Here is a 24462-nt window from a genome sequence, read left to right as displayed (position 1 = left end):
GCGAGTTTGGCATCCTTAGCCTGGAACTTAAACGCGGCGAACTTGGAAGTTCTTGGTCAAGGACGTTATCCATCTCTCAATTGATATTTACAATGAAATGGTCAGGGACCATTCGACTTAGCACTCCAGCAATTATATTGACTCCAACGTGTCATGTTGTCGCTAGTAAATATCTAAGAACAAGCTTAAATTACGAAACGTTTACAAACATGGAATCACAGGATAACTAAACCAAAAGAAGCATTAAAAACCGTAAAACTAGGACGAAACTCTTACCAATTGCTGGATCAGCAAGGACGGCGGGGAACCAACTGAAATTTTTGTTGAACTTAACTTATAAAGAGACTTAAGTCTAAATTTACATACGGCAAAACTTAAGTGTTAATTAAAGGTGATAACAACAGATCCTACGAAAAGGAACATAAAGGACGCTGAAGCGGACTAATGAACGAGTGTAAATTACAAGGGAATACAAATACTAAAGGGCTAGCGAACTATACGAGAAGAAATACGCGTTGTCTAAAGAGACATTACAGGGTAAAACACCAAAAATGATATTTAGTTTTTTGGGACCAAACGAGAAATTCCAAGCGGGCAAATTAGCTCCATCTTGCCCGCTCGGGTAGCCAATCTCAAGGGATTGGGTTCATCTTGCCCGCTCACGGATCAAGTATAATAAATCTTCATAACAATAAAACAACTCAACTCCCAGAAAAGATGTTCTCATGACTTTCATGTCTTCACTATCTGTAATTGTATTGCTCCAAATAAACTGTCAAAAATATATAAAGATACGCACCTGGTCACTGCATAGTGATTTGTGTGAGTTACTTAATAAGTCACTCATGGCTGTCTCAATTAAATACCAACACCAATTGATAATTCTTTTAACTCCTCAATGAATTTGTATTTGGACCTTTAATTAAACACCATTCCACAATTTTTTTTTGATTTGTTTTTGGTACAACGTAACCTAAACCTCTTATTTGACCTTGCGTGGCGTCCCCATTTTTGTGATGAAGAAGCACATTTAATTAATAATAACAACAATAAGAAACAAGTTGATCGTTACTGACACAAACAGTCGTCACTTTTCAAGTAATGGAAATGGCAAGATATCGAAGGAATTCTTAATTAGCCAGAACTTTCGAGTAGTGATTTTGTTTATGTCGATATTTCTCCCCGGTCTTGATAAATAATGAAAGCTGTGCTTTTTGTGATCTCACCAGTTTGCTAAGACATCGAAATCCGGAAAAAAAGACAACTCCAAAAACGTTGGCATTATTCGGCCACCAATGTGGCTTTTTACTAAATCACCAACGAAATCTATGAAAGTAAAGGTAAAGGTAAAGTAACGTAGGTGTTTATTAAAATCAAATTGCAGCCCATACGTTGAATTACGCAATTGTTTATATACTAACATTTATAAAAATTACAATAATAATAAAAGTATAATATAGATGCTAATTATTCTAAAAGAGATCTAGTAAACAATAAGCATTATAGAGCGGTTTTCAATTGAGTGTCGAAAGTAATTAGCAAATTACTTTGGTTTTGCATTACTTCACTCAGTGACTGGTTCAAAGTTTTGGCGACACTTGTTCAACCAATCAGAAGTGAAACCAAAACCAATCGAGGCTCTCGCGTGCACATTTTCCCGCGCTTTGTGTCGGCTAAGTGTAATTACTTTGAGTTTTGATTGGTTTACTGAATTGTCTCCGTCCTTTTTGATTGGCCAAAGTAATTACTTTGGTTTTGGTTTTACGACACTCATTTAAACCGGTCTAATAAAACCTTAATTACATTTTACAACTATGATATATAATATAATGGCAGAAGTAAGCTGTCCAGCTTATGATCTTTATCGAATGCGATGCTATGGAAAAGGTTATCACATAATGTATCAATGTGATACACCATTGGTGTAACCCCAAGAATCTCGCATGCGTTATTGTAGGTCGTACCGGGCATAATGATTGAGATCGCCTTTTTCTCAATTCGAACGAGCTCGTTGATGAGATACCGCGGCAAGTCGTTATAAAAGACCTGAACATAATCAATTACGGACCTTACGCACGTATTGTAGAAAATAATTAGATCTGTTGGCGGTAATTTCGCGAGTTTGAGCCGTACTAGGAAATATAATCGTTTACTAGCTTTCTTAACTGCTTCTTCAATGTTAGGCTGGCACTTAGAGTAAGTCCCAATACCTTGACGGTATATTAACTTTCTCTATCAACTGGGGGGTCAACTCGGGGTCATCCATGGCACGTTGGCTTAGCACGCGCACTTTCTTTGAAGGCATTCAAATATTAATTCTGGTGAGGATAGCTTGCTGAAATATGGCCCACTTATCCTCGCAGCTCCTAAGCGAAGCGAACAACAATGGCCAATCAATACTGTCTAGATATCTCTCCATCGCTGCCTTACAACTTGGCCGTTGATCGGTCTTAGTAACTACTCTCTTGGTAACGGTGTTGGGTTATCCTTCTCAGAGGTCGGAGAAGCTACCACAGTGCTGTGGTCTGAGAGACCAAACAGTGGGAAGGCCAGTGGTGAAGTGTAAAATTCATGCATGTTCGTTAGCACAAGGTCTGACGCAGCATCGTTGTGAGGTGACGCCATAACGATTTGTTTCCGGTGAAAGTGTCTCAACAAACCGATGTCCGACCGGTTGAAATCGCCAGCTGTTAAAAAAAAAACCATAGTTTAACTATTTAGACTCAACCAGGGCAAGCGATTGAAACAGATGATGGGGAATTGATATATCGCCTGCCTTTGGGGGATGGTAGATTACGGGAGCAACTATGCAGAAGAAGCCTCGAGGGATACCCTTTGGTCTCAAGTAAAGCCATAACTTTCATGATCATCGCAACAGGTCAATTCACTCAGTTGTTGGTACTTGCACTTGCCCTCCTTGATGTAAGTGAAGACACCGCGTGAGCATCACTGTTTTGGTCATCACGGACTAGAAAATAGGGAGTTCGATTTTGTTACGAAAGATAAATTCACTAACCGCAGTGAATTAAAGCCATGTTGAGCAAAGGTGGGGCCAGAAATAGTGCCTACACCCAAGACTTCTGATGTTTCACGAGAAAAAATGGGGAATAGCGCAGCACTGATAGCAAATTGCGTTGCAGATGTAGCGATTTTCCTTTAATATTGTTTTACCTATTCATATATAATTATATCTAATTTTGTATGGTGTATTGAGAGCCTAATAAGTCGATCTTAATTTTAACGCCAAACTAAATCATTAAAATGCAGTTGCTCATGTAGTAAGTATGAAATCGGAAAATGCGGATGGTGTTTACTCAGACTCTCTGGCATTTCATTTAGAAATATACCATTTTACATCCGCGTTTCCAGGCTCCTCTCTCTTCTTCCCTTCCTCGCTCGATAAAGTCCCTTGGTTGAGGCTGGTCAAGTGCTTTTGTATAAAAATAGAATCTGAACTTATGGTGGGTCCCACACTTAATTTTACTAACACTGAAACTCATTTCTGTCTTGGCGAGGGAGAATTCAGGTGTGTTTCTTTGCCAAATGGCGCTCACGTTCTAAGTAGACATCCAGTATTTTTTTTTTCTACAACCGACGCGAACTGATATTTACGGGCACATAGGACTTACACATCTATTTCAGCTTCACCATGCAACAATCGCAAGAGAAATCTACCATTAGGTTTATTTTGAAAGTCTCGGCCACCCAATTCGTCGCGCTTCAGTAGCTGCACGGCACAAATTTTTAGCTCTTCAATTTTGCGACCTTTACGACTATTTGCTTTAGCCTAAGATATCTTTTCTACTGCCATTCGCGAGAATGGCATTTCGCTTTTATTAACCTTTGAATGTTTTGCCCTCACACCAACCAACCATCCGTATTACGAAGAGGTGCTGCGAGACTTTTAACAAACAAGCCGTTTACTCTTCTCTCCAGTCTTTCAATTGGACATCGCTTTACCACCTACCTACGTGTGAAGAGCAATTCTCCATGTTCCAATCAACAATCAACAACATTATTGATAATCATCTTCCAGTAAGTCATTTTAAACTTCATCCAAATGATAAGCCCTGGTTTACCGCTGACATAAAAGAAGCGATTGCTAATGGACAACGTGCTTGGGTCAAGGGAAATTCCACCTTATATAGATTTTATAGAAGGAAAGTCACCGAGCTCTGTAAATCTGCTCGCCAAAACGTCTATCACAGCAAAGTTATGAACATCCAACATCATAATCCTAAGAAATGGTCGGATAGCATCAAACAACTGTCCGGTCAATCAAAGTCTACATCTCTTTCAAAGGATGGTTATAAACCGTTCCACTGTAAGCGGTCTTGAGCTGGCAGAGATTAGTAACGCCTCTTTCAATAAGGTTAATGCTGATATACAACTTTTACTGTTTGATGGTATCCCTGTTCAGCTAACACCTGACGAATTCATAATATCACTAGGTGCAGTTGAAACTTCTCTCCTAGCTATCAACGAACGTAAATCCACTGGTCCTGACAATATACCGAATTGGAATGCGCCTCTGTGATCTGCAGTACAGTAGCTTCTGACTTTGTGGCTTCTACGTTTTCATCTTTGGGGTGCAACACCTACAAAACCTGAGTTGGCATTTAGTGTTAACCTGATGGATCTCCTTCACACTTTGAAAATTCAACGCATCTGTCAACCAAGGAACGGTACCAACTTTGTGCGGACGTTTGCTAAAATATCTAAGCCCATGTCTGCCGACTCCGACTTAAGACCTATCTCACTTACTACCAATCTTAGTAAAGTCCTTGAGGATTTTGTTTTTGGCTAGCTACGTCCTATCATCATGCCTCAGCTTGACAATCGCCAATTAGGAGGAATTAAAAACTCCTCAACTACCCATGCGTTAATCCGCGTGATTCGCGAGTGGCTCCAAGCAGCTGAGACCCCAAAGGCCATTATCAGAGCGTGCCTCATTGATTTTTTGAAGGTCTTTGATCGCATTGACCACAAAATACTTATCCGTAAACTCCAGCTTCTTAACGTGCCTCTCATCTTGTTGAATTGGTGCGCTGCTTTTCTTAGAAATCGCCAACAACGTGTTAAAATCGGCCAAGGTAAATCAAACTGGTTACCCATCTTCGCTGGCGTACCCCAAGGGACTAAACTGGGACCTCTGTTCTTCTTAGTCATGATTAATTAATGACCTCACCACAACTGCTCCAATCTACAAATACGGGGATGACTGCACAGTATTTGAAGTAACATCCCATTCGAGTGCTTTATCCGATCTTCAGACGCATCTGGATTCCATTAATCAATGGATTGTTAACAATAATATGCGAATCAACGCAAACAAGACCAAAGAACTTAACATTTGTTTCGCTAAATCTCCACCTATCCAGCAGCCTTTAACAATCGATAACGTCCCGCTGTACTGCGTTCAATCAACCAAACTTCTAGGAATATCGATCGAATCTAATCTTAAATGGGACTTGCACGTTGCAAATATTTGAAGAAAAGCAAGTAAGCGTCTCTACGTTCTACGGTGTTTGAAGCGAAGTGGTGTGCTTCCTAGTGACCTTTGTTCTGTTTTCTGCTGTTTCATTCGACCCGTTGTCGAATATGCGTGTCCTGTGTGGCACTCCTCACTGTCTAATGCCCTGTTTTACGAACTCGAACAAATACAGAAACGAGCTACAAAGATCATGCTTCCTGGCCTGTCCTACCGAGAGCGACTCGCTCATCTGAAACTACCCACCCTCCAAGAGCGCAGAGATGAGCTTTGTCGCTTTGTCGTTACAAGACCACAATGCGCGACCTGAAGACAAAATCAATGATGTTTTACCTCCAATAAATGAATCTGTCTACTCTTTCCGGAACGCAAGGAAAATTCCACTACTTAAATGTCGCAGGAAACGTTTCCAGAATAGCTTTATCCCCTACGAAGTTAAGAAATGGGACGCGTCACCATAACTTTAGCTGACATTGTATATATTTATCAGATATTTCATATGAATTTTATCAGTTTTATATCATTGTAATCTTGAGATTTTCAAATATTGTCATTATTATTATTATATTATTATTATTATTATTATTATTATTATTATTATTATAACATTACAAGCGTGAAAATTGGATGAAAGCCACAACTATTGGCGAACATAAATTGAATAAAACAGTTCTGTTTCACACACAATACAGCAAGAAAAATACAAAACTAGCGGCATTTCCGGGTATGAATAAGCAAAAACCCTATGCGAAAAATGGAAACGTATTCCCGAACCAAAGGCAGTGCCGCAAACACTTCGGGGTTTAAAGGAACCTACTTGGCTAACACATGATGTATAAAACTAAAAGCATAAATAAAGCTTAACTACAAGTTACGTCTAGAATGGTTCAGCACTTAAGCATCGGTGTAACGTTGTATACTTGACTAAGCTATAAGAAAAGGCACAGGAAGCACTGAATTGTCAAGCGTAACCTCTAGAAGACGAATACGCAAAGACTGAGCCGCCGAAAGATAAGAAATGGAGCTAAAAACTGAAACAGCACACAAACTGTCCGCTCTAGATAAGAGACATGCGCCAGCTAGAGAAATAAAGAGCCCATTCTGCAAAACGTTTTACAAGTCCAAATCTCGAAAATTGAGGGTAAAAGGAGAATTATCATTGTGATGCCCATCACTATCATTGTCCCTCAAGAAGGATGAGAAGTGAGCGGTAAAAATTTGTGCTACTTCCCGTTTGTTAACAACAAGAATATGACCCTCTTTAAGATTAATGGGGTCCCGACTGAGGGGACGCAGCAGACGTCTTCTGTAAGTACCGCAAAAGGAATGCTAGTGAAATACACTAGCATTCCTGACATACCTCAACTTGAGGCCCACTGGGTTTCTTTTCCTCTGAGACCGGCAAGGCGTCATAATCTGTTTTAATGTCGTGGATGTTGTCGTTGTCTCGGAAATGAACCAGAAAAAGCCTTAGGAATATGATCTTTACAAAAAAAGGCCTTATCGATTCACTCGTGATAAATAAAAACGCCTCTTGAAATTAGATCGTGAGTTAAAAAACAGCGACGTCGAGTGAATTTATTTTAGACCCACAGTGAGATGGAGGACTCCGCCAGCGAAAATAATTCGCAAAAGCAGAATTCGAAGCGAGTGCGGGTCACTTACTCTCGTGCAAAGAGCAGTGAAGAAAAGTCAAAGCAGTTGAAAGAGTGGAAAAAAAGAAAGCGGGAGCAGCGCAGGGCAGCCAAGCTAATCGTAACAAGGCGGCAAGGAAATGAAAAAGCAAATACACCCACATGTGATACAAGAACAAGAACGGATCAAAAGAAGCGTTCTACTCCTCCTCCAGAAACAACTGATTTCCCGAGCAATGCCAGGCAACCGCGAAATGATCCTATTCAAGAGGAGCTCTGATGTTGCAAGCGGCACGGAGCAGAAAAGTTGGGTTCATTGAACCAGTTAATACAAGTAAACCACGACATTCAAAATTCCATGGAGATCCTCGACCAGTAAGAAAGGGATGCGTGACTAGTAAGGATACTAAGGCAGATCTTAAGGAACTAAACCCTGATCACATTGACTACCTCTCAGAACGTGTAGTTGGGAGAGGAAGTTACGGAGAGTGTTCTCGCGCGCGTTATCGAGGTATTGATGTGATTGTTAAGAAAATGACGCACAATAACACCACAGAAGGCAAAGAGAAAGCAAGGAGAAGTCTACTGCATGAGGCAAAGGTGGTCAGTGCATTGGGTGACCATGCCAGGCTGCCCATGGTTTTAGGTATCGTCACACAAAAAGAACCATTGTGCTTGGTCACGCAATTTCATGGTGTAGAGGATGAAAGTATAACCATTCACCAGGCTGCAAGCACAAACATGCTTACACCATTCGTTAGCACTGAGTTATTTCTTGAAATATGTTCTGCGCTGAAATATGTGCATTTAGCGGGATACTTACACAATGGCATCAAGCATTATTTGTATTCATGTTAATTTCTTGAAAGTGAGAAAAATGCTTCAGACTTTCCGTTTTCATCTAATTGCGCGATCCAAGAAACTAAAAGTGCTACATTGTGGAGAAACGTTGTTGCCATGCCGTTTGTTGTGAAGTGTCACCTGTGTTTCAAGAAGTTTAAAACTGGTACTTCGTTGACGAAGCATTTCCATCTAAAACATCAGCGAAGTACCTTTAAAAGAGAGAGGTTCGAAGACGATTCAGGCAATCATGCCGATGAGGCGAAAGCAGTTACTCTGGGGCATGAAGAAAGAGAGGAGTACTTGAAGTGGTTGAGTGTCCTAGTGGAACGTATCAATTCATCCTTAGTACCAGATCATCCAGGTAAACACTCCCTTATGATTTAAGTTGGAATACTTAGGCTTTTGCCAACAATTTTTTTTCGTCTATTCACAGCTAAATGGTGCCATATTGACTGCTTTCAAGTTCCCGAGCAGTACTTTTTCCACATGTTGAGTCGTTTGGGGTCCCCAATACTGGATAGCGTCCGAGAAGTTAAACACAGGCGTCAACCAATTTTCAAGAGGAAGACCCGGCGTTTCTCTTACAAAATATTCGAGGAGGATGGATTTCGGAGGCTGCTAGACGAGCAAAACGTTTTAGAGTTCAAGTCCAAGGCACTCTTCCGGAATCACGAAGAGATTCCAGATATTGAAGAAATGAATCCAGAGGAGGCCCTTATTTTTGCAAAACAAAGAGCCAGAAATGCTGGAGCAAGACCGACTAGTCGATTAGTCATTGAAATTAGCACTGGTGAAGGAAGATGTACGAGGGAATTAGAACTTATTTGGTGGCCTGGCTTATACTCTTTCTCCCGTTATGGTAAACTTACCATTAGGTTTTTCGTGAGAAAGACCTCCCTTTAAATACTCGTACTCGTTAGAAAAGAAGCGAGGGTTTGTTTGAATGCAAATGTCTTTTTAGAACACAATTCAAAGTTAACTTTACACATGAGATTCTAAATATTTTTCCTTTAGTAGCTGTGCCCAATGTAAGGAATTGCTGATTTGAGAGAATTTGGGTATCTACTCGTTTCTCTGGGTAACCGGTCGTTTCAGCCATGAGTTGTATTGTCCTACATCTGACGTAAGTGAGTTAGCAAACTCTAAGACATCTCTCGAGCCACTGAAGTACTAAAAGAAAAACCTTTCTCGTTCTTTAAACTATCGTTGCGACTAGCGAATCACATAACTCATCAGCGAACTGACCAACGATATTACTGAACTGTCCGTTTGCGAAGCATAAAACTCTGGCGAAACGACCGCAATTCTTTCTGTGCATACTTGAATCGCCAAACGTTAAGTTTTACTAAGGTATTTTAGCTCCTTGTTTCGGTACCACGAAATGCGCAAGAGTTCGAATTATCTTTTATTTGCACATTTTTTAACATTTGTGACAAATCACTTAAGTATAGCTAAACGTCTTAGCGGGCTAAATCCCGTGAACTTTACAATACAAAACCTCATGCCAGAGTGGCTAGATAACCTGTCGTTTTGCTACAACGTTAAGAATAAATTTACGACAATTTCTCGTTCGTAAGTTTGGCTGAAAATCATCTAGCTACCTCAGTGTAGCAAATCGACTGAACTCCCGCGTTAGTAAACCGTCTTTATATTAAAACAAAAGGGGCTAAACTACAGAATACAGGGCCAGTTTTAACCATGCACCAAACGAGCCGGCTCGTTTGCTCTTTGCGTTGACGAAGTTAATTGCAGGCTCATACGCTCTTTATGTACATTAAGATGGCTCGTTTGCTCGGCAGTGGATCTCAGTGATGTGTGTTTCTATTTTCTCTACTTAAAAGATAAATATAAGCGTATGCAATTGTCGTTATAAAGAAGAAAAGAAAGCGTTCAACTCCATGTTATTTTCCCATCGTGTGTTTACCGTACATACATTTGACTTCATTGCCTAGTTACATAAATGTAAATAATCCTTATCAGTGTTCGGTTTGTTCATTCCCTTGAAACGAGCATTACAATTCGGATTGAGTAAATACTAAGGCCCGATCCAGACGCCGCTCCGCTCACGTGCCGAACCTAACTCAATAAAGTTCGACTAAAGAGCGACTTTGGAGCGACGGCTGATTCATACGCCCTACCTGGGTCGAACCAAAGTGAAATCCATACAATGGTAAAGGGGTCTAGGTAAAGATAAAACTTCCGAGTGTATTGTGGTAAGATTATAAATTATCACAATTTATGCGTTAGGTTCGGCACATCAGAAGAACGCCGTGTGAATCAGCCGCCGCTCCAACGTCGCATAGTGCGACAGACCCTGCCGAACTTAACGTTGTTGGACGCTCCAAACCTAACCTGCCGAACCAAACTGATTCAAACGCCTCTCTTCTGCCGCTCTTAACACATCAGTTAGGTTCGGCGCATGAATGGATCGGCGTTTGGAACGGGCCTAACCCTTCTCTCTCAACTGAAACAAGACACTCCTGCCGGTTTCGGACCGTTAGAAATAGTGATCTTAAGCAATGACGACGGCAACGCGAACGTCAAAAAACTGAATGGGCTTAACAACAAAAACAACTCTGCACGTGCACTACACCTTTTTGGTACATTTCTTTGTCGACACTGCACGACCAGGACGTGAAATTTGCTTTCTGTTTATTTAACTTGGCTGCAGTCTCCAAGAATTCAACTCCAGGAAATTTCAGCAAAAAAATTGACATTTAAAGCGAGTTGCAGTAATCAGGACGTTAAAAAAAAAAACGAGAATTCATTGTAATACTGACATATTCGCTGCCGTGAAAGTCGTCGTTGCTAATGATCCCAATTTTATGACGTATGCAGCATTTTGCTGACAAACATCGACACTAATTGCCCAACTGTATCAAGATATCGGTTATTCTTTTTCTGAACGGGAGAGCGGATGACTGATTGTACCATCTGAGGGGTTTGCTTGACAAGAGGTCGTCGACTGGAAGCTGAAAAGAAAAGGAAATATAGGGGTTAATGGATAAGACATTACATCAAACTAAAAGCACAATACTTTCAGGACGAGTGATAAGATTTTTCAAACCTAGAATACAGGCATACATTCAGCACAAATAACTCCCAAGGTGGAGTTACATCAACCCATTGCGCTGGAGTTAAAATTTTTGTAAGAACTATTTCAACTTCAAGAAGGAGTTATTTTCCTATGTGGCAGAGTTAAAATAACTCCATAGGAAGGGTTAAAATTACCCCAAGGTAATGAGAGTTATTTCAACTCCAGATTTGGAGTAAATATGGAGGTAAAACTAACCAAGAAAAGGAGTTATTCTCGACGTAAATTTTTACTCCACCTTTGGAATCTTCCTTTATATGGAACGTATAAGAGAGAAATCCAGTTTAAATGGCATGATTGCTTTCAGCAAAAAGCAAAAACAAATCGACAAAAAAAAAAACTGGATGTCTTTTCAAGTCTGCTGCTTTTGACAGAGGAGTTCGTAACCCACAACCAACCAACTTCCAGGTTATGACGTCATTCACGTAAAACAATTGAAATACCAACGATTTTTGTAACTGGAATAAACTGAAGCGAAAGTGAGCTGCAAAAATACCTAATAACGAAATAAACGCTGGTTACCTGTTGATGACACTCGAAATCCTTACCTTGCGTTTCAAGAACTGTTCAAAAGAAACACACCACAGTCGTAGCCGTTTTCTTGCTGTGGTACCTAGGACAACAAATTATAATAGATCAATTTGCTCAGTTTACTTATCTAAGGGAATACAATTTCTTTATATTTATAATTCTATAAAGGCGACCGATGAAAACTCGAGTGTTCTCCGCGAAACGACACCGAATCAAGGGTTTGAGGCCTCAAGAAGGTTATAATGGTGCGAAAAAGAAAGGACAAAGAAGAGAGAACCAAGGAGAAACAAGGACTATGCAACCTTTTGTTTTTCTATTAGCAACGTTTGAGATGCAAGGATGATCTCAGCGGAGCCGTTTTCAAAAATACCGAATGATAAATACATGTATATCAACTATCAACGTGGAATAGAAATCCAGTCATAAGCTCACCTTAGGGTAAAAAACTGGCATTGATTTGTCACTAAATTCAGGGGCTCTCGTATCCACAGTTCCTCTCGTTACTGCCCACTCGCATCTAATAAAACTTTAAATAATACAAACAAAGTCAACTCTTGGAATACAGTAACAAATGATACATGTAAAATGCATCATCTGCATTGTGCTCTACCGAGCATCAACTCCTGACCTAAGTAATATACAGGAAGCAATTGTAATCTTACAAAAGTCATACAGGGCAGCACGGTGATTGACGCACCTACGAAAACTTCGGCAGCCAATTTAAGAACATTCCTTTTGCTATTTTTCCATTTCTCGTCTGTCTAATTATTTTAACAGAAAGTCAAAGAGTACAGCAGTTTCAAGGAAAGTTAAGAAAGTATTAGCTCAGGAAACTTAATGACGTATAACGAATCTTGAAGACAAATATTGATCGTGTCTCTGTATTACCAGGAGCTACTGAGCAAACTTAATTCTAGTGATCTGTTTGGTATTAGGTGCCAAGACATGATGAAAACAGTTTTTAAGGCAATTCAGTTTGAAACGATGCCGAAGTACATACTTGGTCTTTTTCAAATGAGGAATACTGAACGCAACCTACGAGGATCAAGGAAACTTGTTATCCCATACGTTAACACAACCACTTATGGTCTACATTCCTTCAGATGTATACACTTCTGCAAACATGTGGAACTAACAGAGTACCTGAGGTCATTAACGTCCTTGAACGACTTCAGAACTAAAATATGCCAAATTTCTTTCGAACATCAATGTAGTTTTTATTTATGTAAATAGTAGTTTAATGTACTGTATATAATATATGATTTTATTGATTGATTGATTGATTTTATTTTTTCTCGGATAAATTAGCTATACAGCTACTCTTGTAAATCCGAGGTGAAATAAAGGTAATGTTGTTGTTGTTGATGTTGTTGTGTATTCTTCGTTTGGAGTAAAATTGTGTCACCATAAATAAAAAGTAGCTTTGAACAGTATTTTCATCTTAACTTTCGATTTACAAGTTAAACTTACCTTCGAAATAGCTCAGCTTCCTGCTCTCTCGAAGATGGAGTACAGCATATAAACTGTCCTCGGAACCCCAAACAATAGAATCAATCATAAATATGGGTACCCTAAAACCGACGATGCGAAAGTCAGAATGTGTAAAATATGACCTACACGGACGGTGTAGTAGGGATACAAATTGTGTGATCACTGGTAATACATAGCCATCAAATACATTACCACCACCAAGAATAGGTCTCAAACACATGAATTCTTCGAAAGACTATTCTTACCGTTCACTATGCAGTAATGGGAGGTTGTAAACCAAAGCCAGGAACCAGTGACCACTAAAAATATCAAAATAAGACCTTGGAATTACAATACGCAATTTACTAATGTGACCAGAGCTACTCAGACGAGTGCGAATAGAACATGTAGGTGTAAACCATTTGAACCAAATATTAACCAAGGAGCGACAAACCTGAGATAAGTAAAAACCTTTTAGTAATGACATGGTGTCCACTAGATCTCACTTCAAACTGGTCTGTTATATAATTAATTTTACAGAAAAGGGCGAGGGGCTGATCATGAAGACCTCTTTAAAGGGAGAATTTGATGTCTCTGCAAATAGGCAAACTGTCACTTCAGCCCATTTAATTCCATTGTTATTGAAACAATTGAAAGAAATGATGCAGGAAACGGATCCAATGCCATTGAAGTGGAACTACTCGTTGGAATTACTTTTGCAATCATTTCCTTTGTTTTATAACCTACTGCATGCGAATAGATAACTTGTGCGTTGAATAAAATATTCAACCCGTACAATAAATACGATAATCAAAACTAAATTTGATATTTTCTGTGTAAACCCGCAGTACATGTATCTTCTACCAAATTTGGGTCTGAGTAATTCAGTGTATGTACTTTAATACTTTCTGTGATTAATGAACATCATCTGGTTCAGAAAGAAAGCGTAGAATTTACAACTGCTAGCGCCAAAGCTTGGACATGCGCAAAACTGTGAAACTGCCCCTTTAAAAAACAGGATTTTCTGGGATTAAACGAGAATTTCCGTGATATCCTTTTTCCGCGGGATCAATCACTTTTACAGTCTTGTGTGGTCAAAATCCTATCAATGTTGGTTCACCAAACAATTAAACAACCAAAATACTATAATACAAAAAAATAGACACGCAAGCTTGCAAGAATCACAAACCTTCTACACACTGGAATAAAAACGAAATCTATTTTAAAAAGGTCAACTTTCCTTGTGAATGAGCAAGCCCTCTCATGTCGCTCTTCAGCACTAAAAAATACACTGTACTGTTTTTAGCAATTATATTAAACAGCAAAGACATTCATTTCATTGTCCTCAGATGGCGAAAATTATGCAGGCGTTTCAGTACCTGGGTAGTACAAAGTGGGCACCATTCTTTATTCTCTCAGACAGTTTTGTAAAGAAGAATGAACTAAACACGTGGCTGTTTCTAACTTCCTGGTCCATTGCATAGATGGCATACCTTTAAAAAAAATAAAGGGAAAGAAAACAGTGCTTGTAAACAAAGTAAACAGCTCTAGCGTGAGAAATTTAAAGCCCACACAGGTCACCAAATTTATCAACTTCAATGCTACTTACATCATAAAAAAATCAACAATTGAATCGTTCATTTCCTGTCCATCATCCAAGGTGTCCATATCCATTTGCAGAACAGTAACTTTTGCCATGGATGGTCGTGGTGGGAACACAGCCACGATACTAGGAAAACCAACAACAAAAAGTAAAAAGATTGAAGAGAACTTCGTTGTTACACTGAACAAAGCCTTACACATGTAGCATGAAATCACACATTCAATTTAAGTTAACTGCTCTGTATTTGAAAGCGGTTTAACTGGATATGTACGTGGAGGTCGCCTCAAGGAATCCATTCCAATACCTGAAAAATAAATCTTTAACAAACCTGTCCTGATGAGTCAGATTGTTTGGTGGTATGTCATCAGCATCCAACACATCCAAGTCACTGTTAGGATCTGCAAATTTATAATACACATGGATATCTTAAAATATATGTTCAACTCTGTGCATTATTTGTCAGACTAAACAAAAGGACAAGAACAACTGAGTTTGACCATCACAGTGAACCATGTGTTTCATATACTCAATATTTATCTACAGTATAAAGCTGACACAATTAAAAAAACCACTGTGACATATCAGGACTTAATTCATTGTCGCTAAATTATTTTATTTTCCCAAGCAATGAGAGATTTTCCTCATCCTAGAGCAAGTCAAAATATTTTGTTTACTTTTTAAATCTTAACATATAATATTCTGAACGTCTCATTGAGAAAAAAAGTATATCATTCCAAGGCCTCAAAGGGAATCAAATCATGACCTTCTACATGTATGTTCTCTTCTGGAATCCTACCACTAAGCCAAAAAATAAAAATAATACTCATACAAAGAGCATTCAGTTGTTGTTATGGGCCACAGGGTCAACATTACATGCACGCAAGTACAAACTATGAAAACAGAACTGTAAACACAAACAACCGGGATGATATGGGTCCTACAAAGTATCCAACATAACCCTAACTGAATGATGGAGCTAGCCACAGGAGTCTCCCATAGCTCAGAAGTAGAGCATACTAAATGGTGAACTGGAAGGTCACAGGTTAGATTCACGTTAGCAACTTTGCATTCTGTTTCCTTAAAAAGCCCTTGTGATTTGGAACTACTATCTATTCAATGCTTTGTCCCCGAGAAGGAATACAGTGTACACTGTACTTCTACAAAGATATTAAGGAAATCTTGCATTGGGAGACTGGCAATTATTGTTTCTGTCACGGTGCAGGTGGAGTCATCCATCTAGTATACCCCTTCTCAGTGACAAAGCAGAAACGTTATAGCATTATTAAAAGCCTTTTTCCTTTGCAATGGACGTTTTCTCTGCAAGATGGAATATTATTATATTTCTTTGATTGAGAATATTGGAAAGTGAACGGCAGTTAACATTGTGTTTATACATGAGAAACTCACACAAGTTTTATACACCTCTTTCACCAAAAAACTAACAATTTTTTATTTATACCTATATTGTGCTCCTCACTGAAACTTTCATCTTCATGCACAACATCTACTTCAGATTGCAGAGTCTTCTCTTCCTGTTCTGTGAAGTCAAGAACAAATGGAAGCTCGTCATTCAAAGAAAAAATGATAATTTTCTTTACACAAAGAACTTGTTTGTCTACAAAAATTTATATGCTAATACAGACAGGACACTGGTAAATTAACCTTAGGACACATTTTGCCTTTATCACCTAATTAGTCAAAATCGCATCTGATATGAATGCTTCTGATATATTAACCTCATAGTACAACAGAGACCTGAAAGCTCTAAAAAGAAGCACAGGAATGCGTGCGGTATACAGGTACCTTACAGAACATGTTCATAGGTACACGTACATCATTAAAGAAGACCAACCTTGTTGATTTGTACCCATACACGTGTCATCTAAAGAGACTATAAGGGTGTATTCCCTAAGCCACTCTTCTCTGCTATAAACAAATGTTGGAGTGTAGCTGTCAGGTACATGGCATATCTTCTTTTTGTCGAAATCGTACTCCAGAAAATCAACACCAAACATCATGGTCATCAACTTGTCCATAACCCTGATCCATAGCACGTCAGATTTGTCCCATGGCATGTCCTTTGGCTTGACCAACCACAGCCACGGAAACAGAAGTGGTAGCTACTTTGATGTTCACTACATTTACCTGAAGGAAAAAATGCAATTTGAAAATAGGTTTGCCACTTAATTCACACCCAAAATGCAGAAACTAATTTTTTGATACTACTGTAACAGTGGATATTCAAGGAAATTAAGCAGAATCAGTTTCCAAAAAGACGAATACCTATCGTTGACAGGTAGGGATGCCATCAGACAAAACTTTTTAATCAAGTTAACACTCACAAGAAGTGAATAATTCAGTGCTTGCAACAATATTATTGATTTTTTAAAACATCCACATATCAAGATGCAATCACGGGCAGACGAAAGTTAAAAATATTAATGTTGCAGTCAACAATATCCAACCATAGACTTGTAATCCTTAGAAGAAGAATAAAATTTAATTGTACTGTAAGGTAAGTAGTTGTAAGTAGTTGCTAGTTGTGATTACCTCTTATCGAGTTTAAAGCTTCTCGTACAGTGTAACGAAAAAACAGCAACTTTTCAGCATAAAAATGCACCAACATTTGGTCAACTGAAAGAGAAACAGATACAATATTATTTTATCATCTTGATCATTTTATAAACAACAACTCCTGTGATGACAGTCAAATAAAACAATGTGCCGATACCATGAAAATTAGCACCAAAATGAAAGCCCATCTACGAATATCTGACAAAAAGTCCTGCTAAGTATGAAAAACAATAATATTATCATACACTGAAATTTAAGAAATTGAAGAAATAGGAAGTTAAAACCCAATCCCTCAGGTTAAGAGAATGATTTTGCTTAAGACAAACTCTTTCCTGCCTATGAAAAAATGTGTGTATATACTTGTAATGTAAGAAGGCCTTCAGCAGTACAGAGTCTTCTATAACCTATTTTGACATTTCCTAAATTTCCCAACTTGTTGTTAGATGTAATATGTTTTATTGACTAAGAGAAAGGCTTACTTGAAGAGGCTTCCCCATGCTGGTAATGGCTAGAAGCCTTGAACCATAACTGACGTTGGTCTTTGTGTGAGGCCTCGAATCCTTGTTGACTGAACTCAGGACAAGCTTTAAAATGTCTTAATAATTATAAAATGCAATGTACCTGATCCTTTGAGATTTATTACTTCTGTAGAAATGCCGAAGTCCCTGACATACTGGCAACTACTGAGGGCCTCCTCAAAATACTGACAATAAAATCAAGGAGCAAAACTATTAGATGATATACAGGCACACTTAAACAATCATGAAGTTGTGTCAAGTAGTAATGAGCAAAAAAGAAAAAGAAATATAAGGGTACACTGTCCATTTTCAGACGCTGCACCATTTTCTCAAGCATTATATTACTTGAAATTGTGATCCCAGCTCTTAGTTCTCATACAAGTTAAGTGGTACTTACTGTTCCCAGACCAACTAAGCGCACTCCGACGGATCATCTGGGTGCTGAAGGCCTTATACATGTAACAGTACTAAGACTGATGAGGAAGCTTAAAAGAATAAAATGGATGTGTCAAATTATTCAACTGAATAACAGTCATTGTTCTGGCTACCGGCAGCTCATTACAATATGCTTTGAATAGAGTGCTTCCCCATTACATCAAAATAAAAAGTTTTATGCTACATCAAACTGTTTGAGGTGTGTCACCCTCCAGTTCTGATGATAAAAACAAAGTTAAGTGCAAACTGGCAAAAATGATTAACTATACTTTTGTGTTGCACAAACTGTTTGAGGTGTGTCACCCGCCAGTTCTGATGATAAAAACAAAGTTAAGTGCAAACTGGCAAAAATGATTAAATATAGTTTTGTGTTACATCAAACTGTTTGAGGCGTGTCACCTGCCAGTTCTGATGATAAAAACAAAGTTAAGTGCAAACTGGCAAAAATGATTAACTATACTTTTGTGTTACATCAAACTGTTTGAGGCGTGTCACCCGCCAGTTCTGATGATAAAAACAAAGTTAAGTGCAAACTGGCAAAAATGATTAAATATAGTTTTGTGTTACATCAAACTGTCTGATGATAAAAACAAAGTTAAGTGCAAACTGGCAAAAATGATTAAATATACTTTTGTGTTACATCAAACTGTTTGAGGTGTGTCACCTGCCAGTTCTGATGATAAAAACAAAGTTAAGTGCAAGCTGGTAAAATGTGGGTTTATTTTGTCATTGGATATTGTTCCAAGAGGTTTTTCTAATTATTCTGATTTTCTCTTTTCTTACAAACCAACATTTCTAAAATCCCAATTCAACCTGGATATTGCATGAATAAATTTGAATAAGCTAAGGTGATTTATTTAAAATCATGGTACACACTTACATCAACACGAGACTGACAGAAAGTTACTCTGTTTAAAATCAAGTTCTTTGCTGTGTTAATGTCTGTGTAAGCCGACTTCAACTTTTCCAAGGGAAGAGCTTGTTCCACAAATTCGTCCAAGTCTTTCAGTACTTCAAGCTCAGTGGGACCTACGACATGAATCAACATGCAATTATGTTCTGGGAACTGAAGATGTTAAAGTCACGGCCAACGTTTGTATAAACGTAACCTTTCCTTGTACTTGTACACGTTAATTGCCTTGACTTTGGCATCTTCAGTTCCCACGGCCTACTCCCGTCTGACCTCGTAGCTCAGTCGGTAGAGCGGCGGAGATCTAACCCGAAGGTCGTGGGTTCAATTCCCACCTTGGTCAGAGTTTTTCTCTGTCCTTGTGTGGGCCCATTTCCATCAGTAGGGCTAACGCTCACATGGTTCATATGAGATAGAAATCTAGCACTTCACACTACACTCTCTTCAGTTAATTCTGTTTAAAATATAAGTGCTACACGGCCAAAGTTTGTATAAACGTAACCTTTCCTTGTACTTGTACATGTTAATTGCCGTGACTTAACATCTTCAGTTCCCACGGCCTGCTCCCGTCTGACCATGTAGCTCAGTCGGCAGAGCGGCGGAGATCTAACCCGAAGGTCGTGGGTTCAATTCCCACCTTAGTCAGCGTTTTTCTCTGTCCTTGTGTGGGCCCATTTCCATCAGTAGGGCTAACGCTCACATTATTCATATGGGATAGAAATCTAGCACTTCACACTACACTCTCTTCAGTTAATTCTGTTTAAAATATGTGCTACACGGTCAACGTTTGTATAAACGTAACCTTTCCATCCCTTATACCAGTCGATCTAAACAAAAAGGAAAAAACCTGGCAGTGAGGAAATTTTAAAGCCTCAGGTTATGCAACAGGTAAAGCAGTAGAACCACACACTGATTTCTGTTATGTAATTAAGCTCCCCTCAGCAAGTTGTTGGGTTTTTTCATAGATATTCTGAGGCAATCACCAGGGAGATAATGAAACAATATACACAAGCTTTGTAGTTACCAAACTGAATCAATACTACAGCAGGTCTAGGGAAGAAGCATTTTAGAATCCAAGAGATTAATTAATAATTATTACAAGTTTGTGATATTATATGCTAACTACTACACTACCACAACACAAACCTTTTAAACTACATATTAAGCTTAACTTGTATGAATTCAAAGCAACTATTTACACAGCCATCAGTTAAATCAGGTTGACTGTTTTTAAGAAGTGTGAGAAAAGAGTAGTTAATTCTCAAAAACATGACTGAAATATACATGTGCTATCAATATGTTTGCATATACCTTCCAATGTTTGCTTTACTGCGAAGACAATCCACACAGGTCTCGTATGGTGCCTGTGACATCATGGCAGGAGCAGCCCTAAGAAAAAAACTCAACTCTTAATCCTATAGTCGAGAACACTGTCACACTGGTGACAGATTATCAACCGTATGCATGCAACGACTTGTTTATCAAAATAGAAGATGAAGTATGGTATTGCAAACCTTGTGAAAAAATGCCACTTACATGTAGGTTATACATGAGCCTGCTGGGAGATTTGATTACATGTCACAGGTTGACTAAGATGTGGTTAAGGCATGTTTGCCTAAATTTGTCTACTACATGAATAAACAGACTAACAAGCATACATTAAGAGATGTGAGCTAATCAAACATTTCTTAAACTTGTAGCAACAAGCAAGCACTTTTATACCCTTATGGCAGTGCATCTTTCCTCACCACGAGCAGAAGCAATGTCTTGTAGTCTAAAGTAACTGAAATGTAAAGGTATGAAAATACTGTAAAACCAGTAATAAATTTATGTTGATGTAGGCCTGGGTTAAACTTGATTTCAGCAGAAGTTGGTGAGCTTGAATATACATTAGGCCAAATCAACAATTAAGAGCGCATACGTATGAAAATATTAAAAATAAGTGGCACTGTTACTGTGGGGTCCATGTGGTCAATCTGACATAATAGAACCTCTTACAAACCAAGTTTGAGGTCTGTACTGTAAGTTACAGACCAAGTTTTTTCTTATTGATTTACAGCCTAGGGGCTAGGGGCGTGTAGCACATGGGCCATAAACCAACATAAAAAGGGGGGGGGGGGGTGGAGGGTGCTGCATAACTCACAGTATGACAGTATGGACCAAGAAAACAACCCGTACGAAACGTACGACCTTTACGCAGCGCTGCTTTAGCGACTTACCAGCGTTGCCCTTATATCTGCAGAAAGTTTGCATGATGGCTGCATCGATAGCACTGCGGGAGTTTCGAAAAATTACTGCGCGTAAGACTGACTGCGCGTAAGACATCTCAAAGACATCTCAAAGTCACTTAAGCGCTGCAGCAGGACATGCTGCACTTGAAACAAACAACCGTTTAGCAGCGCTGCTTTTGCGACTCGCCAACGCTGCTCGAGGAGACTGTTTGATAACCACTGCAGGACTTCTGAATGGTCGCTGCATCGGTGATGCATTAGCGACCCTTTCGTTGCAGATGTGTTGCAAGAGAGCTGCTTTAATAGCTTCGCGTTGCTTTAACGCTGCAGGTAGGATGTCGCGTGATGCAAGAGGTTTTCTTGGTCTAAGAAAAGGTACCTTGAGAAGCCTTTTAATTTAATGGCCACCAACAACAAGCCGATCAATCGAAAAATGGGTACAAGCAAAAGTATCAAGAGTATCAATTAAATTTATTTTGAATAGCGGAGGAGTTACAGGCAAGCTATGTAATGAGCTGTATAATGTACAAAAATATTCTACCCAAAGAGCTTCTTCACTGCTGCGTTGTTACATTATAAATTAACGGGGTCGTTAACTGATCATGATGCGAGCAGGATTCTTTAAAGCCTTCACAAAAGATGATATTGTTCACACAGCTATCTGATTTATTACATTGCAGTTCTCTGATCATTTCATGTGTCTCTATTGGTAGCCCAAGCTCGATATATGAGTATCCGTACAGTGCTATATTATGCGAGAGTAGAAATATAAGGATTTGTATCGGTAAAACGGTTTTCCTCAAAGTTCTGAAAACTACTGACGATTTAAAATAAAAAAAAGACATGTTACCTTGCTTCAGTCTTATATTTATTTGATTCTGGTACGGTTTCAGGGTCGATTTAGAGCGATTTAGGTGGTTTTTGGTTCCTCTTCTTTCCCAAGATTGGGCACCGAGACGAAGCTGCCGAACGGAATCATCCAAGGAAAAAGGCCATAAATTCGTTCCCAAGGCTTCGATTTCCTCGAAATTCCACGTAGATCACGGACGATTCCTCCGCTACCCATTCCACTTCTTCATTCGAGCCGCTTGTACCCTAAGAAGGAGTTAAGGGTTGCCGAACTCTGCAAACAGATGCTTCGAGAGCCATCGAATAATGCTTTGTTCCCAACTCTCTTTATCCAAACCGTTGCAAGATCGCTTAGCGACCCGCGATTGGTCAATGGTCACAATGGTGACCAATCGTAAGTCTTTTCCCGGGTAGCTGAAGGGGGTCGCTAAAACTATCGCTCCATTCGGACCGAAAATGCGAAATAATCGTGGTGTGCATTGCTGGCGTCGATTTCCTTTGACATTGAAACCTTTTTGTATCGATCAACATGTTGGGCTTATATATAAGCTCCGGCCATATAGTACGAGGTTTGAAATCGCAATTTTCTACAGAATACAACATTTTAATGAGAATATATTTGTGACTTGAGTTGTCGAAGTTTTATAACTTTCAAGACTGGATATACCTTACGTACGTATACAGCCGTTGACTATAGATATCTTTCAGTTACATGCATATGTATAGCCCTGACGTTAAGGCAAATTAAGATGCACAAAGCTGCTCATTAAGCGTTGCTTTTACGTTGCTAAACACTGCAATCTTATACATACGATTGATCTTTTAGTCGAAGCATTTGAGCAACAATGTACAGCGCTGCGTGAGCATTGCTTTGTCGCTCTTAAACATTCCAAACTTTTCCTCGAAAGTATTTTTCAGTCGCAGCTTTTAAGCAACGATATACAGCGCTGCTTTACCATTGCTTTTTCGTTGTTAGGCATTGCAACCTTTCTGCAGCGCTTGATATTCTGCTTCTGAAGCTTTGTGAACGCATGAACGTAGACAGATAGACAGATAGACAGACAGTTTATTCTCTCAAACATAGACAGGTTTACAGAGAGGTATAATGAAGACTTAATGAGAAAAGGGCAAAAATAGTTAAACTAATACCTTGCCGTAACAGTTGGAAACATAAAAAATACCTAATTAATTAAGTGGATACAAAAGAATAAAACACACAGTACACACACACACATACATAAAAGCAATATATAAATTAAATATGAGCAAAAGAAAGCAACCATGTCAATCAGCATTTATTAGTATTGGGATAAGTAATGACTGAAAAGGGAATTCTTAAAAAGTTTTTTAGAATGCCAAGATTTCAAATCGATCTAAGTTTAATTGACTATTAATAAAAGTTTCCGAGCATCCTACAAAGTCGAGGGAAAAGGGAAAGGAATCAAAAAGATTTTTGAATTCGTCAAAATGTTGATTAAAGCTCCTAATGTTAAGGTGTAAAACGGACAATTGAGGCTTCACAGCTTTAGACAATAGATTAAGTTCATCTATTGTGAAAATTCCATGGTCATTAAAGCATTGAAGATGTAAATCAGGATCATTCACCGTAGCATTCATATCACAAGCTTCAAATGTAAACAAAACTCAGTACCTAACTAGTAAATACAGTATAGCAAAAAAAAATGGTACCGATAAAACAAAACAAAAAAAATGTCACATCATGGAAGATTGTCATTACAGCTAGTTATTATAGGGGACGCCATCAATATAAAGTTTTCCATTACGGAATTTAGGTCGTTTACCACTTTCATAGGCTTCCTGCATCACCGCTTTTAGGTCGTTTTTTCTTTTCCTATCCTCAGGGATGAGATCCTCAGAGACGTACTTTCCATTCTGGTATAGTTTCTTATTCCGGAGAATATCACGTCTATCGGGACGGTACAAAAATATTGCGATAATTGGACGTGGAGAGCCATCTTCTCTGGACGGACCAACACGATGAGCGTTCTCGATGGCAGGTTTCTGCTTTAAGTCTTTCGAAATTATTTTTCCTAGAGTGGCAATGCAGTCTTCGCCGGTTTGCTCTGGAACTTAATAAAATCTCAAGTTAAAACCTCTTGAATAGCGCTCCAAAGCCAAGAGCCGTTCATGAAGTGAATTGATGGTGGAGGTGTTATTTGCCATGCCTTGCTCCATGTTCTCAATCTTACAATTGATGTCATGAATTACGCCATCGACTTTGTCAAAGTTCATAGCAAAAGATTCTTGTTTCTTTGAGA

General features: G+C 38.9%; 1 protein-coding gene and 1 pseudogene across 3 annotated transcripts in view; both read right to left on the bottom strand.

The window, feature by feature from the left end:
* Positions 1-22412, bottom strand: part of LOC138050040 (sentrin-specific protease 7-like) — a 124615-nt gene extending 102203 nt beyond the window's left edge. Inside the window, exons 1-16 of one of the 3 annotated variants that reach the window (XR_011132541.1) lie at positions 22185-22412; positions 20826-20886; positions 20415-20492; positions 19074-19222; positions 18156-18243; positions 17862-17943; positions 17217-17300; positions 16519-16811; positions 16126-16203; positions 14995-15064; positions 14673-14792; positions 14253-14342; positions 13330-13383; positions 12026-12119; positions 11611-11675; positions 10045-10940 (exon numbers count right to left, since the gene is read on the bottom strand). Coding sequence is in view for 1 of the 3 variants with exons in the window: in XM_068896534.1 (XP_068752635.1) it covers positions 11619-11675; positions 12026-12119; positions 13330-13383; positions 14253-14342; positions 14673-14792; positions 14995-15064; positions 16126-16203; positions 16519-16741 (786 nt within the window). In the remaining 2 variants the exon portion in view is untranslated. Of the gene's footprint in view, positions 1-9360; positions 10941-11610; positions 11676-12025; positions 12120-13063; positions 13165-13329; positions 13384-14252; positions 14343-14672; positions 14793-14994; positions 15065-16125; positions 16204-16518; positions 16812-17216; positions 17301-17861; positions 17944-18155; positions 18244-19073; positions 19223-20414; positions 20493-20825; positions 20887-22184 lie in introns of those variants that run through there. The other 2 variants (XM_068896534.1, XR_011132542.1) reach the window with 2 other exon arrangements.
* LOC138048651 (uncharacterized) overlaps positions 17203-24462 on the bottom strand; it is a 16256-nt pseudogene continuing 8996 nt past the window's right edge.

Source organism: Montipora capricornis, chromosome 5 (genome assembly GCF_036669925.1).
Source record: "Montipora capricornis isolate CH-2021 chromosome 5, ASM3666992v2, whole genome shotgun sequence".
Taxonomy (NCBI): Eukaryota; Metazoa; Cnidaria; class Anthozoa; order Scleractinia; family Acroporidae; genus Montipora; species Montipora capricornis.
This window is presented reverse-complemented; position numbering and strand designations above follow the sequence as displayed.